Source organism: Apteryx rowi, unplaced genomic scaffold (assembly GCF_003343035.1).
Source record: "Apteryx rowi isolate R43461 unplaced genomic scaffold, aptRow1 scaffold_6, whole genome shotgun sequence".
NCBI classification, from domain to species: domain Eukaryota; kingdom Metazoa; phylum Chordata; class Aves; order Apterygiformes; family Apterygidae; genus Apteryx; species Apteryx rowi.
Genome location: NW_020450871.1, coordinates 7096473 through 7114102, shown reverse-complemented (window position 1 = coordinate 7114102; position 17630 = coordinate 7096473). Strand labels below are relative to the sequence as shown.

The 17630-nt window shown below is 38.8% G+C and overlaps 1 protein-coding gene across 1 annotated transcript in view; it reads left to right on the top strand.

Annotated features, from left to right (window-relative positions):
• The window catches only part of MOSMO (modulator of smoothened), a 37119-nt gene extending 19711 nt beyond the window's left edge, over positions 1-17408 (top strand). Inside the window, exons 2-3 of the mRNA XM_026083331.1 lie at positions 4375-4587; positions 13468-17408. Of these exons, the coding sequence (XP_025939116.1) occupies positions 4375-4587; positions 13468-13652 (398 nt within the window). The 3' untranslated portion in view covers positions 13653-17408. The remainder of the gene's footprint in view (positions 1-4374; positions 4588-13467) is intronic.
• Positions 17409-17630: the final 222 nt, after the last annotated feature.

Here is a 17630-nt window from a genome sequence, read left to right as displayed (position 1 = left end):
CTAATCTACTAGCATTAAGTGTGCTCTTTGTTCTGTACCTGTGTTACGTGCTTAGGTTTCAGTGATTATGCTGGAATTATTCTGAGGGAATGACCAAAACCCTTTTTTACCTAGGGATAGAATGGGACTTGATGACTGCCTTGGGATGGGCAATCGGGCTGTTCTCCAGCTACAGGTGGAAGGAAACTATTCCGTTCAGTATGTCTGTCCCTCCATTCACTGACAGACTAGATAAGGCTAAGCCAGGCTTTCTATACCAAGTTAGTTTGTTGGCAACTGCCCGCCAATTGTTTGCTTCCTTGCTTTGGAGATGGACCAAGACAATCTCATAAACCCATTCTTTTGAATTCCGTGGCGAATAAGTACTCTTTTTCTGTGCCAAAGAACAGCCTTACTTATGGAACCCGAGGGTATATGTGTATAGGTTTGTGTCTGTCTGTCTGAGTGATTCTAGCTGGCTCACATGAGGTTCTGTGGCCTCAGGGGTTGATTCACTATGGGTCCAGTCTTCTCCTGAAGTCTGCATTCAACAGGAGATTTGTCACTATGGGAGCAAGCTGTGAAGGTTAATTTCCTTATGGGTCAGCTCATTTCCATATGGGTCAGCAGCAGTGGTACACAGGCAAGGTATCCCTGTATAGTGAATTAAGCTTGAACTTAAACTAAACTTACAAGAACATAATGAGCTTGTTTCTCCTTTGAGGAACCTTTAGAAATAGTCTACAAACCTTTGTCTGCCCTCCTGCTGACTCCCAAGAGGCTACAGACTCATGGTTCAAAACCCTGAATAGTATATCTACTTCAAATTTGCAATCAGGAAGAACACTTAAGAGAAGGTACTAAGTACATGTTAGCAAAAGCTTAATTATGAAGTAAAGTTCTGTATTATTCCTCCAAAACAGCAGATCATGAATTTTATTTGCTGATGCCTTAAAAAAATGTTAAAAAAAAAAAGGGGGGGGGTGGAACAACATACTCAGGCACCAGAAGTGATGTACTTAACAATTTGGGAAACCTGCTCTGAATGGTTCCTTACAATTAGCTTTGTGTCTTCAAAAGAAATGCTACCCTGGTTCTCACAATTCAGAGGTTTAACTTGTACTCTTTTTTTGTTTGAAGTTGTGTTTTTTGGAGAAAATCAGTCTTTGGAACAATAGCTTGACAGCAAAAAGTTTGCTCTGAAAAATAGTAGATCAAAATGGAGTTCTCCTCCAAATACGGCACTACAGGGCTTAGCTTTGGTCCCCTCTGTGTCTGACATGTCAAATGTGCTCATTTTACTAGAAAAATATCTTTTATATATATATCCAGTTCAGCAGACTGCATCTGAATTCTGAAAGATGAGTTAGTTGTCTCTTTCTAATGCATCCTCACCTGTAGCAACTGTTCTGCAGTTCAAAGTAACGCTTTTGGAGACCACATTGCTTATGGTGGATGTGCAGGTATGTGCCTGATTGGAAGGAAAGAAACAATTTTGTTAATACACAAAATGGAATAGAATCCAGCACAATGGTTCTTAGCAGTGTTGATTTTGCCAAAGTTAAAGTGTACTAAGCGCATTATTGTCTCTGAATTCAGAAGAGATCCCTGAATCCAGAGAACAGATTTATTGAGCGCATGATATAATATTTATGAAGTCATTTTTTAGTTTAGAACTGCAGTTTAGACAATACTGACTTTTGCTACAAGTATAGTAAAATTGTGGCTAAATCCTTGTCTTGCAGAGTGATTGGGATTAACTTCCTCTTCTAAGATATACGATACTGCAGTGGATGGCCTCTTCATCCCAAAACTACAAGAAACTACTCAGTGTTTTGTATGAGGTTCTGCAATGTGTGTGTTTCAGGGAGATTGACTTGTAAGCACATATGCACGACTCCCCTCTACCCTGCAGCTAATGTAAAACTAAAACATTACAGGCTACGAAAAAGAACCTGAGAAGCAATTCATGTAAAACTGTGTACTGTACAGGTACAGGTGAGCTCTGCAAGAGTACCTGTGTAATTCTGGCTGAGTTCTCTGTAATCCTAGTGTACAGCAATGATCTGATTGATGCATACCTTGAATAGAAACTGCCAGTTTTGTAGTTTTATAATTGTCAGTTTTGTAACTGACACCTTTTTTTTTTTTTTTTAAGGATTTTGCTTAAGTTTGTAGCTGAAAATTCATCTCTGAATCTTTCTGTTGATGAATATGTAATTAAAGGGACATATTCGAATAGAGCTAAAAATTTTTAGCCTAAACAAAGGTTACAGAAAGCCTTCAAAAGAATTGATTCCTTAACATTGTTGCTCTTGATTCTTCACCTCCTCTAGGAGGGTGTCAGAAGTGCTAAATCTAACATAACATGATATTCTGCCTCCTAACGTAGTGATTCTAGGCTCACAAACTAATTCTGCTGGTATTCATTGCCAAGGTATAAGCAGGCAGGACCTGTACACTTGCAGAAACTGTCTCCAAGGTCCTAGGACATCCATGCTAAGACTTGCTTTTGACTATTGGCTTACTTTATTTCATGCTTTTTTCAAAAAAGAAGATAAAAAGTATGGCAATTGTTTCTCCCTCCAAAAGACGTGCTGAACCAACCTCAGTTTCCAAGTCTCACTGTAATAACATTTCTAAGTTTTCCCTCTCTATTTTAAACAGTTCAACTATAACAATATTTATTTACAATAATTTATGGAACATGATGTTCACTTTAATATTATCCACTTGTGATTTTTACTTCTAATTTAGATAAAGGGCAGTTGTGATTATTTAGGAAAATGATTTAGAAGAGGGGACAAAATTGAGAAATACAGGATTTATTCTTTAAGAGGCACTGTAAAAATGATTTTTAATCTTGCATGTTAATTTGGTGTTAAAATTTTCCAAATAAAGATAACTTACTTATTAAAGCCTACTAAAAGCTTATTGAAGAGTCTTGAAAACACTAAATTAGATTTTAAGTCAGAACTATTTGGATTTAATAGGAAATACCTAATATTGTGCCACTTACAGAATTCTGCATGTTGTGATGTGTCTCACACTCAGCCCATTAGTTGCCTTCCAGTTTGCTACTGGAAGAGTCAACTACAATTTAAAAATTATTTTGGGTTGCTTTTCTGGTAGACTGCCACTGTGACAAAACATTATGGTTCCTGTAACAGTCTTGCCCTTTCTCTGCGACCTTTTCTACTAGTAAAGTAGATATCCCAGTTTGTGTGTGTAGTGACTCTTGTTAGCTGTCAAAAGAATTGACCTAAGTCTCTTGCATATAAAGATGCTTAAAGACTCTGTCAGGAGGTATATTTTGAAAAATGTATTTAAAATCTAAGTGTGATATAAATGCAAATTCCACTGCAGGGCTTTGTGGAAAAAAGCTGTATTTACAGATGAGGGGAAAAAATGCATTAGACAATTAAAAGCATTTTAGGGTGCTGCAGTCCATCAGAGGGCTCTTTCAGCTCTTTCAGTTCAGTTTCCTCCATCTGTGCTTTTGTTAGATGATAAAAGTGTTTCTTCTTGCACGCATGAGGAAATGATCGTATCTACAACTCAGCTACCAGTTTAGCTAATTCTGGCAGGCTTCATAGGAGAGCTTTATCCCTCTGGTTAGACCTGGAATGCCACTCAAGAACCAGGTACAGCTTGTAACCATCTCACTTCAGGTTATGCAAGTGTGTCATGAAAGATCTGGAGTGCTGTGTCCACTTCTGGGCTCCCCTGTACAAGAAAGACATGGGTTTATTGGACCGAGCCCAGAGAGGGCCAAAAGATGCTTAAGGGCCTGGATCATCTCTCATATAGGGGTTGAGAGAGCTGGGACTGTTTAGCCTGGAGAACAGAGGGCTCGCGGTGGGGGTGGGGGGACACCTTATCAATGTTTATAAATATCTGATGGGAAGGCGTAAAGAGGGTGGGGCCAGACTCTTCTCAGTGGTGCCCAGTGACAGGACAAGAGGCAATGGGCACAAACTGAAACACTGGAAATTCCACTTGAACGTAAGAAAACACTTTACTGTAAGGGTGGTTGAATATTGGAAAAGGTTGCCCAGAGAGGCTGTGGAGTCTCCATCCTTGGAGATATTCAAAAGCCATCTGGATGTGGTCCTGGGCAACCTGCTCTAGCTGGCCCTGCTTGAGCAGGGGGTTGGACCAGATGATCTCCAGAGGTTCCATCCAACCACAATTATTCTGTGATTCTGTAGCATGTTTACATGTTTATACATGTTTAAAGCATGCTGCTCTTATCCTCTGTGTTTGAAAGGCCTATTGAGGCTGATCAAAGAAAGAATCCCTCATTTTTGGACAATCCTGAGTTTTGGTTTGCCATTGAGCGCCCCTCAGAGAGGGTTTTGAAAGTTTATTTGCCTCTCTGCTGTGTATTTTCAGGTGCTCTCACAGTTGGCCTTGTGCGACAGTGTCAAACCATCCATGGACGTGACAGGACCTGTATTCCTCCACGGCTGCCTCCTGAGTGGGTCACTACGTTATTTTTCATCATTATGGGAATCATTTCACTAACTGTCACATGTGGTTTGCTGGTGGCTTCCCACTGGCGAAGAGAAGCTACTAAATATGCCCGCTGGATAGCATTCACTGGAAGTAAGTGACCTCAACTACACAGTTGACCTGTATGCAGGATGAACTGGTGGAGTCTAGAACAACACTACCAAAGGGCAAATTAAGTTGTTGTACAGTGTTGTCAGGGAACAATGGTAGAAGGGCTCTTTTTCTGAAAAACATTCTTTCTCTTTAAATACCATGTTTGAGAGAAAAATAAGATTCTTCAACATTCAAGAGGTTGATATCTTAAGTGACTGATAATTGAGAGAGATTAACAGTTTGTGGGCCGAAGGTGAGAGAAAGGAAGACCTTGCATTCCCTGACCCCTTTGCCTTCCTTGGGCAATGCCATTAACTGACCCAAGAAAATGAGCAGAGAGAGAAGAGGTCAGTCGTAAAGCATGTGACTGATAATCTTTCATCCTTCTCCACTCCCATATATCCAGTAATTCCTTCTAAAAGAATGGAATGGCTTAAAATTCCCTCCCCTAGAAAGAGGAAGCAGTTGATGGATCTGAGACTTACTACAGTCTGAAATTCATCCCTCCTTGAGGTGTCTCATGAATACCTGATGAGGGGGTGATGCTGGTTCAGTCCCGCTTTATGCTCACAACGGGTATTTTATTCAGAATATCTGCATCCTAATTGGCTATGCAGGAGGATTGCCTACTGCAGAGCATCTGCTCTGCTTCATAGCACTGAGACTTTTTCTTCCACTGAGTGACCCGCAGCAGTGCCTTAGCTGGAGGAGAAGTATTAGTGTTCTTCTGCCTCCCTGGATTCTGCTTCATGTGAGCACCAGCATAAATCTTCATGGCCAAGGCTAAGCCTCCTCTAGCAGCCCTGTGTTTCTGCAAAGGGGAACATGTCCTATGGCTACTGTTATAACAAGTATGGGGTGTAACTTTCAAACTTCCTTTTCTTGGTGTGTATATGTGTGTTACAGGCTTAGCCCAACTGTGAAATGGTGCCTTAGTGGTGAGGATGACAGCATGAAAAAACTCAAAACCTGAGGGCTTTTAAATTGGCTTGAATTATGACATACCACTAAGGGTAGCATGAACACTAACTAGACAATGCAAGCTTGTGGTTTACACAGACATAAATCTGGTTTAATGAGAGTCTATGACATCTAATATGAATGAGAGTTAGACTTGTTTTGGGGGAGGGGACGACAACATAAAAAGCACTCAGCTTCAACAGAGGCACACTGAGACGCTTGTACCATCAAAGCCATCCTTCTGACAACTTCGCTACATAGCATATTAAATTGATAGTGCAGCTCTTGCAGACAATGGAGCTATTGCTGAATCCATTGTGATTGACTTTTATTTTCCAGTGAATGATTAAAATAGCAGACATAAGTATTACTGAATGTTCCATCCCAACTTTTTCAGTTGCCCTGGTTTATCTGCCCATATTTCATGTACATCTAATGTGTGCAGGGAGGGTTTAAAATCAAAATGCCACATAAAATTAAGATGCTTACAGTGAGCTAAACTCAAAGCTCCAAGGGAAAGAGATTTTGAGTACTATATATTAATAGTTGATACCATAGTTCATTAACTGAAGGTTTTTTCTGAATACACAGCTTGTATTTTGGGCTTTACATATTTTACTTTTTTTTTTTTTTTTTTTTTCACCAATCAGTAAACGCTTGCAACTTTAGTTTGCTACAACTGCGATGGTTGGTTCAGGCAAAAATTCTGATGCCCTAAAGCTGCTTTTTCCTTTAGATTCCTTTAGTCTTCCAACATGTCCATTATTAGAAGTCTAAATATAGAAGGACATTGCTTTATTTCAGCACTTGCTTTTGCCTTTTTGTTATGAGATGTTTAATAATGAAACATATTAATTAGGTTTGTCCTCTCGCAACTCAGAATTATTCATAATTCTGTTAACATGTGATCACTGTATTGTTGAAATTCCAAAATTGAACATCTTTGATATTTATCTCCAATACATAAGAGCTTCTGACCTTTGTATTCCTGTTAACAATGATTATGAGAAATTTTATTGCTTAAATCACATCTAAGAAAAGTCACTTATGGAAAAAAAGTGCATGGAAAGCAGCGCTCCTTATTTTTCAATATGATGAAACTGACTTTTATGATTCATTGGATGGCAACCCTAATTAGAAATCTATTTGTAGATTACTATTAGTGAAACATGGAGCCATGTGGAATAAACTTGAAATACCATGAACAAGTCCTTCCTGTGAAATGGCAGAGTGCTGTATTATGAAAACACATGTAACTCATTAGAAGAGGGTAGAGAAAACATCAGTTTTATAATATCTCTTCTGCAGGCAATTTCAAGACTCAACAGCCCAGTACAGGCTACTAGCAAATATTCTTCTCACCAAACTTTCTGAATACAATACAGGACATGCTATCTTAGGTGGCAGTAAAGTCTGCTGGGATTGGCAAAGGCAGCTCTGGGACTCGCAATTCCATTCTTTCCGGATGCAAGGGGGTGTAGTTTAAATCATAGTATCTAAGAGTGAAGGAATCTTCCTGCTCAGGCCTCTCCTTCCAACTCTGACAACAGCATGGAGAGGCTGGTAAGAGGTCTCTCTTTCCCAGTTCCTGCTGGAATTTGACCCCACTGGGTAGAATCAGTTTGTATCCAGATTCTCTCTAAGAGCCCTTCTGTTCAAGGGGGAGGAATGCTGCTCAGAGAAGTCATGAGAAAGTCTCCTCCTACCCCCAGATGACTGTCTGAAATACCTCTTTTTGGAGGAGGAGGATGAAGACCTCCCTTGCAGAAGAGAAAGGTCTTGGAAGTGCAGACCCCTGTAACTGTTCTAACACCACCACACAGGGAAAGAAAACCTAGCTGATTCCCTTGTCTTGATTCATGACAGTCCCATGAAAGACTCCAAGGGACCATTTGTTGTTTTTCTCAAATGATATATATCTGTGGAGTACAACCATGCAAACATTCCTCAGCGCTTGGTTCCTTTGCTCACTTTACAGAGCACAGTATGGTAATTCAGGGAAGAAGAGTCCAGGTCATAAACTAGTGCTGATTGCTCTGGCATGCCTATACCAACCCCTTCAAAGAGAAACAAAGGTAGGATGGAGATTTTCTGCTACACCTAAAAGATCAAGATAGTATTAGATTGTTGGGTTTGGACACTGTTTTGGATTGCGGTGACTTAATATCCAGGCAGCTTGTCTCAGCTTCTGTGACAGACTGCAGTCTTCGCTTTCATTTCTTACTGTTATAATGGCTGTGGATTGGATCCATAGGTCCTTGAGTGACTATCTTCACACATGCCCCTCTGTACTCAGCAGATTTTGTTTCTGGTACTGATTTAGGCAGAGGAAGCTGCTTGCTTTTCTTTCTGTTTCTAGCAAAGATCACAAGGGAGTAGCTCTCCTGCAGTATGAATCAGAACTTTTTTTTTCTCGGCAGATAACTGTTTCTCTCCTTGGTAGATCCTATTTCTTAATCATATTGAGAATAAGGTTTGTAGTTTTCTTAAGAAAAACTAACTGCACTCTATAGCTTCTTACATTTCTTGTAGAATTTTTGCTTGTAATCTTGTAGATGACTCCAGATTTCAACAATGCATCTACAGTCAGATACTGCTGAGAGTGATCCTGTCAGTCTTGTTTAGCTAAAGGATACATGAAGGACACAAGTTTGATCTGTCAGTCCTCTGTTGTATAAACCTCTAAGGGGATGCATCTGAGAAGTATTTACTAGCACACCTTTTGTATCCTTCCACAGCCATTGGTGGTTTTATTGCACGGAAACTTGTCTTTCTGGCTTCCCTGTAAAAGGGCTTTGTGGAGAGCAGAGGTATTTCCCTCCTCCAGATCATATTGTGAGTGACAGAAGTCCTCTAAAGGCAAATGCAATTTTCTTTCTTTTGCTATAGAGAAGTGTCTTTCAAGTATGACAGTATTCCTACTCATGTGATAGGTATTTTCACCTTGGGCATAGATACCATCAAAGCTATCATTGCTGTTTGAGTCCCATTAACTCTAGTGCCAAATTTGCACAATGTAATGAAGAATGGATTCCTTCCTAGCATTCATGATATTCTTGGTACTGCTTGGGTCTTTACGTACTTCTTCCAAGAAAGAAGCATTGCAAACTCATAGCTGTGCCTGTGCCTCATATGTTGATAGCAGCCAAAGATTTGGTCAGTTATTCCATTGCATGGTATTATTTGCCTGCTGCACAAGTATGAGTTAATGGCCTATTACCATCTCAGTTTCTATACCGCTTCATCACTAACTAGGCCTCTGACATAGTGATGTAGTGACATAAGTTGGTAGCAGACAAGTACCTGGCTTTGGTATTGTTCCAGGTATCTCTGAAACTGCTCCTTTTTTGCTAGTCCTACTTTCAATTTATCTGAACCGCTTTCCTTTTCAGAGTGGTTGTTATGCCATCTACTGTTTTAGAAGATAGGATGTGATGAACCTGTGAGAAATCGTAAACGTTGTAATTCCCCCCACCCCCAATATGTTCCTAGGGACAGATGCTGTTAGGTTCCCTAATTAGAAACTCTGTCCAGAGCTTATTCTCTGTGGCGGCCACCTCGCTGGTCTCCTGTATATTGTAACAATCTTGGCTATTGCAGGAATCCACAGAATATCCCACAAGACCTGCTTCCATCTTACACAGATTCAGGTCTCCACCATCTGCTCAACTAGAAAGGGAATTCTGTTTTTGCCACCATTGGAGTAGATGCTCCTCTGAGATGTATCAAGGGAGGAGATGCTGGACAGAATACTTAATGATATTTCTGCCTTCTTTCCAGCAGTTACCAGATATTTCGGTTATTTCCTTTGTCTGAGGATTTGAATGTTCATGAATATAACGGACTTGATTTTGGGAATGCAAGTAGCAATGGGGCAGAGCAATCACACTGTTAACTAATATTGGCTATCCTGCAAACATCTGTCCCTGGTGCTCCCCAGCGAACAAAGTGCTTCTTGAGTTATCGAAAGATTTGTGGCAGATGCTGGTTTCTATGTTATGCATCTCTAAAAAGGCCAGCAGGCCCTACTACAAACTACCACAAGCCCTCCTAAAGACTAGACTATAGCTTTTTCGCTCTTTTAATATGCTGTATCCTGAATTCTTTGAAGTTGCTGTCATTGGATGCTCAAAACAATTTCATGCTAAAGAATTAAAGGAACTCATTCTTTTTTTGACAGCCACCATTCAGAACCAGGTTAGAGATGATCATGATATTTGTCTTAAGAGAAACTGTAATCATTAGATGCCTTTCTTTGCAAATTCTCCTACCTAAGGAAGAATTTGAAATCACAAAGAGTACTCTTGAGTGAAAAGTTCCTTATAGGTTGCTAGAGATGCTGCTGGAAATTCACTGAACTAATATGACCAGATATGGAGATTTACAGTTGGGTTTACAGCTTATATAAGAAATTCCTATCCTCTAGCCAACATATCTCCTTCTAAAAGAATACATGCTAAGTTAGCTGAACACTTCCTGTCTTGGATTTTTTTCTCCTTAGTTTCTATTTTTTGAATGAATTTGTCATTCAGTCTTTTCTTAATGTCTTCTCAAAATTTTTCCGTAGTTCAGGCTTCCTAATCTGACATAGACTTTGGTGAATCACATTTTCATTTGCTATCTCTGTAGACTAAAAGTTCAGACTGCACAAAGGAAAATTGCTTGGAAGCCCTTACAGCAGAACATGTGCACTGCTATTTGGAAGAGAAAAGTTGGCCAGTTACATCTGTAATAAATATTGTTTGAAATGAGTATGCACATCAGCATTCTGAACACTGTCTGCATGTGCAAAATTTAATCTTTCTCTTGTTGCCAACTGAGGGAGAGGTGAGGTAACTGCACCCTTCTGTCCTCGGGTGAGAACACAAGGAGACACTGGGCACACGCTCCACTTGGCAGTCCGATGCTGCTAGCAGGTCTCAGGCCTAGGAGCATTGGTACATGTATGTACTACACACCACAAAGATCAGTGGCTTAGCAGAGGCAAATAAAGATATGTTCTTCTGCCATATGCATGAGGCCATCAAAACTTTTTCAGTTGTGTAGTTCTTGATGGTAATAAAGCAGATTTAATCTTCAAAGTGCAGGTGGTGTTTTCAGAATCCTGAACCTATTTCCTATAAGTGTGTTATTGTTGAAGTATAATATAAGTTTTGTAAATAACTGGAATGCTCTTCAGGGAAAAACTGGATGTAACAGGAAACATGCTGAGTTACGATAATGTGACTCATCCTCAGAATATTGTTGAAACTGTTACTAATTATATGTTGTGTTTCTAATTGTGTATTATCAACCACTGTTTTCTGGACCACTCAAGTATAGAGTCCTTCTGTGCTTATACAGATCTGTTCAAGAAACACATACCCAAGGAGTCTCTCTTTACCTAGGCCAGTTATTGATTAAGCTATGCTTTAAAACGGGGAAATATTCTTTAAAGATTAGATTCTGTAGTAAGGAGTTACGTGGACCAATAATCATGGAGATTAAAAACTTCTAGATTATGTAATGTTTAACATCTGGTTTCTGGTTCCTTAATTTTATTTTAACAGGCAGCCTAACTAGGTAGCACTGAGCAAGAATTTACTTGCAGTTGCCCATTAATTTTTTCTTATGGGCTCTTTTTTTCCACTTTAAAAATAATTTGCTAGTACTGTACTGTTATATTAAAAGCAAGGTACGAGCTCCCTCTAGAGGCTAATTTGATTTTTTTCTAGTAAATATTTTTATTTAGCTGAAAGGCTCATTCTAGTATTGGCAGCTTTTGTGTAAGCTGCTTCATATGTTTGGGAATGCAAGTAACAGCTGATGTTTTGATGTGGATCATGATTTATAAAACTGATCTATTTTGTTTATGCCCAAATCACATTGGACATTTTTTAAATTCAGATTCATCATGCCCATAACTATTCTCTTTTACAGAACACGAGTATTTATCCTCAGAGCTGAGACCTGCACTGTGCAAATTGTAAGCTTTGAGCCTTGAGGTGTAAAAAGATGTGATAAACAGTTGGTCTTGGGTAAACTTTAAGTTCATAAAAATGCTGTTAGTATTGGCATGTAACACTCTAGCAAGACAAACTGGAGCATGTGTATTTAGCCAGGAAGAATAGTAGAGAAATTACATTTAAAAATTAGAGGCTGCTCCAGCCCATCATTTCCTCATTTGAAAAGACTAGAGACTTTGTCCTGTTAAAGGCTGAGAGCTCAGGTGAGCTACTGAATTTGGTTCAGGTATTTGTTTTAGATGCTTTGGAAACAAAAGCATCTGCAGTGCTCTTAGCCATCACCTTAATCCCTGGTTCCTGTGCAATTACTGTTGCCACTGTTTTTACTGTTGCTTGTTGAAATTTGACTTATGGGGAGGCTCAAGCAGAGAACAGAGCATCCCTGGAGTTTGTTCTGTCTGTCTGTTGTTGTGGAGACGAGAGAAGGGAGACAAGGACAGCACCTCTGTCCCTAACTAACAAACAATGAGCAGCATCTGTGTTAACTGAGTGAATAAATTAGCATGTAGTGCACCTTGTTCAGGCAGGGGCATTGTGGATTCGCTTGAATTTTCTTTTTCTGTGGTTAGGTTTATGTGTAGACTTTGAGGACTGAGGTATATTTCAGTGTTAGCTGTGCATCATGTTAGGAGATGGTTGTATGTGTATTTGTAAGTTTGGTGGGAGAACAGAGCAGATTCACCGCCTCTGCCCCCCAGATATAATTTAGTTTGTTGGTTGAATGGATATTGGGAAGCCATGTTCCATTCACAATAAATAAATGTTTGAAATAAATTTGAAATATGTGGAAGTGAAATAAGAATAAAGCACTAATAGTTGACTTAACTGGTAGAGTCAGATAAAGTTATGTGTTATTCTAATATAGAATAAAAAAAATGTATATTCTTGAATATGCAATCAATTCAAAAGCTAATCCTTTTTATCGTGAAGAATGCCTTACCTCTTAGAGAAGCCATATTTAGAAGTCATTCTTTTGACCAAGACAGTAGAATCGTGCATGTTGCCATGTTCAAATTAAACAGGGTTAGTTATTCAGAGGTATTTTACAGGAATACTGAAATTGTCATCCGGGACAGATTACAATACTGGATGTTCTCTGTTAGATCTGAGCAGAGCACTGAAATGTGCTGCGATGCATGTTGGTCACTATTACCTGAAGGCCTGTGAAATCCATAATGTAGTTTTAATGAATGGTTTTAATAGGGATTCCAGTTTGTTTCTTTGTGTATCCACAAAGAATCAGTTGCAAGCACAAACCATGCAAATTTTCCACTAAGATGATTAGATTAAATTAATTCGGAAAGCTTCCTTTGGACTCCAGTGAAAAATCATAAGGATATCTCATTAAGAAAACATTCATATAACTTAAGGAAATGGTGGCATATTTTAATCTAAAAGAAACTGCAATGACAAACTATGCGTTTTCTGTTTTTAGCAAAACTTTTACAAAAACGTAGAAAAAAATTGTGTGGAAGGGGAGGGCAACCACATTTGGAAAAAGACAACCCTTTGATAACAGAAAAGGAGTTTCTTCAATGCTGAATGTTATTTTTTTACCTTGACTTTGGGGGAAAATGACACTGGAGAAATAATGAAGTCTGTGATTAGACCCATGGGTGGTGGTAGAAGTATATCCTCCAAATTTACATTATGTAAAGACAGTTCATGATCCAGTGAACAGAACTGAAATTACAATCAAACTGGAGGTGGTTTAGTTTTTGTTAGGAGTGGACATGGGATCTTTTAAAAGGAAGATACAGACAGACTACTCAAGCATTTCAAGCAAGTTAGGCACTGGAGTATCTCAGCTCTTCAAGTTGGTCAAAATATTTGACTTCCATTTCTGTACTGCAGAAACTGGTAAATATTTTTACTTTAATACAATACTGATTTTTTTTCTTTTCTTTTTTTTCAGTGATTCTATTCTGTATGGCAGCCCTAATATTTCCAATAGGATTTTACATCAATGAAGTCGGAGGTCAACCATATAAACTACCCAATAACACAGTGGTTGGGTCTTCGTATGTACTATTTGTCTTATCCATTTTCTTTACAATAGTGGGACTTCTATTTGCTGGCAAAGTTTGTTTACCTGGCTGATGAATGTCTGAACTGCAGGACTTTATATTGGAAAAGAGCAAGACATCAGAGTTGCATTCTCAGGCTGATGCCTAGATCAGACTATCAAACACTTAAAAGAGGAATGCTTTGACTTGTTCTCACTATGCACTTTGGATTAAAAAAGGAGAGCCTTTCCCATAACCAAATACAGACAACGTTGACTAATCTCCTGAGCATATTTAATGCAGTCAGGTCTGCACTGTGATAGGAACTAGTGAAGAATGCTTTACACTGAGAAGCATAATGCCCCACGTTACTGTACTGTTCCTGTTTTTAATGTCTAATGATTTGGAAGTCAAAGTATTTATGAACTTTGTGGTAGACCAGAGGGTTGCAGAGGAATACAAGTGAGGCTGGCCTCGCTGTTTAGGAGATTAGTATTTTACATCTTCCTTCTGATGAGCAAAGCCTTTGGCACCAATATGGATCAATCTTGCATTACTGCACCAAGAAGCCAATAGATCAAAACATGTTCTCTAAAATGTATGTAACAACAAGAAGACATACATCCCCTCCCCCCCCATCAGCTCTAGAAAAACACTAAGGAACATTTTAGAGGGGGAATTCTTCCTTATATTTATATAAATATATATATAAATATATATATATATTTTGCTGATGCAGTATACAGTGTGTGTGTATGTGTGTGTGTATATATATATATGTATATATGTATATGTATACACACAGATGGTTCCTGGAAAAGAACTCAGAACGCTTTGCTAGCAAAACACTGTGGTGTGCAAAACTAGAACTCAATAGAAAAAAGCCATTTCTCTGAAGGCCACATAGCTGAGAGTCTTCAGTTTACCTCATTCTTTGTAGCAGCCCTTGATTTTAACAGTTTTTTGTAATAGGTACAAACGATCCCATGCCTTTCTAGGTGCAATTTTAAGTTAAGCTAAAATTCTTTTTATGGTAATTTATTTGTATATGAGGGTAGAAGGTGAGATCATGTCATACCTTAAAGTTAAAATCCTAATTTTGGGAAACTGACACTATTTAAATTATTAGCAACTGTTGTACAGAAAGTCTCTTTTTCTACTGCTTTGTTACATTAACATTCATACATGTTCAAGCACAGCAGTTTTCCATAGATAAGCATTTCTCTAGCACATGTAAAATGCAATGTTTAAATACTGCAATCACTATTCCACTGTAAAGATGGATGAACTTAATTTTCATGTGAGCATTAATTCATCTTTACAAAAACTGAGCAATATAATTGTTGTAATTGTTATATGCCTTGTTCACTAAGATTGTTATTATAAATGTGGATTTAAGGACCATCTAAATTTGGAGTAAGTATTCCTCACTGAAAGTAGCTTTATTTTTCAACACAAAAATAAACCTTTGGATCCATAGGTGGTGTTATACTTTGCTACACAGTCTAACCTTCCAGAAAGAAAAAAATTTGTTAATGTTCCTGGGAAGTTGCCTGCAGTATTAGTCTTTATTTCCCAGTTAATACTTGGTTTACCTTTCTGAGGTACAGTATGAAAACAAAAAAAATTCTGTTTCACGTGCTGTCTTGTTGAGCTTATAAGAAAAGCTGCAGTACTAAACTCAGATTTTTCTAAAATGTAAGTGAAAGTGTACTTTAAGAATGAGGATGTTGTTTTAAAATATAATTAGCTGTTTCCAAAATAATCACTTACCAGATAAGCTTAAGTGTTTGAAAAGAAGACAGTTTGCACAATTATTTAAACTGTGTGCCATTCAGACCCTAATGGGTCCCTGTCCTCAGCCTCTGCCTCCTCCTCGCCCATCTCCTACCAAGGTATTTTAATTGAAAAAACTGCTGGATTAAATATGTTTTTCTTTTGACATTTTTGAAGGAATTTGTCACTAGAATGCTCTATAAGTGACTTTTTTTCCAGTCAGTTCACTCACAGGTGGAAGGAAGTGTTCACAGAAAACTACGTTTTTCTAAAGTATTCTAACCTGTAAATATAGCCAGATTCCTACTTGGAACTGCTGGTTTAAATTTGATTTAGTTCCTAATTTAAGCCTTGATCTGCATGGGTAGTCTGATCCCCAGTGATGTTGGTGGAGGTGTGTATGAATGAAATATCAAAAGCCTGGTTCAGTTGCTAGATGGGTGTCCAAATTTTCAGCATTATCACTGGTGTTTCCTAAGGTACAGTATTGACTAAAACTTAAATCATAAATTACAGTGAAAAAATAGAGCTTCTTCTTTCTTGCAATGTCAGTCTTGTAAATAATTCTAGGAGATTTTTTTAACTGGAACACAGGCTTGGGGAGGAGAGAGTTTCTCAGCTGCTAAGATTTCCCCCCCAGGCTTACTTATTTCAGTTACAGTAACATCATGTATACAGTGGATTTAGGCTTAGATTAAATGGATCATCATTTAATCAAAAATATAAACACTTATGTCAGAGTATACCCAGTCTGTGGCTGGCTGGCTGGCTGGAACTTTATCTGATCTGCCAATGCTACTGCTATAAATTATTAAATGATAGCATAGATTTAACTAGCAGATTGTTCGATTAAATATTTGAGCATTTTAAGTCCAGAAATAGATAGAGCCATCTGCATTTTAAAAAAACACACCCTGTAAATGAAAAGAGACAGCTGTCAACAGTTGCTTTTAATAAGGTCGCTAAGTACTATATAGTACAGTATTAATTTATAGCAGAAAATCATATCTTGTAAACTGTATATAAAACACTGTTTTATGGTGCAATCATTTGTCAAACTTATGTCTGTTACTTTTGTTTTAAAGTTGTGTGCATTCTTTTCATACCTAAGAGCATCACTGTAAAATCTGCTGAATACTATTTATAGGTTTTATTTGCACAATGTTTAGTTTTAAACTACAGGAAGTTCGTACTGAACATGCCTAAACATCTGTAGACTTTTTCAATTCATGAAAAGCAAATGTTTCCATATGAATTTTCTTCAAAGGTAATCCCGTATATGTTGAGTGTTTACGTAAACTTTTCTGATTCTGTCAGCCATTATATATAACTTTTTGAAGGACAGCTCATTTCATGTCATTAGAAATTCTTAGTCTTTTGCTTCAAAATTCCCCAGAAAGTTTGACATCTTGTCATAATTTAATTTGTGTGCATTTTATAATTTATTTGGCTAACACAATGTAAGATCAGAAACTTGAAATACCTTCAGAAGGAGAGAACTAGTTAATTTGTCTGTATAAATCCTATAGCTGAACTCAGATGAAGTAATCCCCCGGAAGCTGTTTGTCTCGGATGTGCTTCCTTGAACGTATAATCATTTAACGTTCAGTTTTCAGTTATCTTGCTGGCAAGTGATGCCGTTTTATCCAGCATGCTGGCAGTGTGCAACAACGCCTGAGCCTAATCCTCTGGTTGATGTAAAAAACCACCAGATTTGGGCCCTCCGATGTATAATACCTGTGTTTCAGAGCCGTTACTTAACCACTTCAGAACACAACTGTAGATTACTGTTTGCCCCAACAAAAAGTGAAAGCTGTCCTTTAAAAACTTCGTGAAGGATGAAAATAATGAAGGAAAATGGTGTCTGCAGATGGGTTGTCCCGCCCGGGGGGCCCGAACCCGCGGCCTCCCTGTCCACCCCGCCCCGCCCTGCCCTTTATTAAGGATTGTTTTCTAATTGGTTAGAACATTTTTCAATTAATGATTTCCGAGCAAATGTTAATACAGACTGTATAAAATGAACATAATTTTCTTCACTTGTATTTTTGTTATTGAGCAAGTTTATCAAAATAAATTGTCTACTAAAGCACCTGGCCCCGGCTGCGCTGACTGGAACCCGCCGCCCCCCCCTCACCCCCGCTGTGCGCACGCGCCGCTCCCGCCCCGCGCGCAGGTGTCTGCTCCGCCCTCGCCCCCGCCGCGGCGGCCCTGCCTCTCCCGCCCCCGGGGCCGCCCCGTCTCCCGCGGCAACGCGGTAACACAGCGGCGCCGCCGCGGGCGGAGAAGGGGTCGGGCG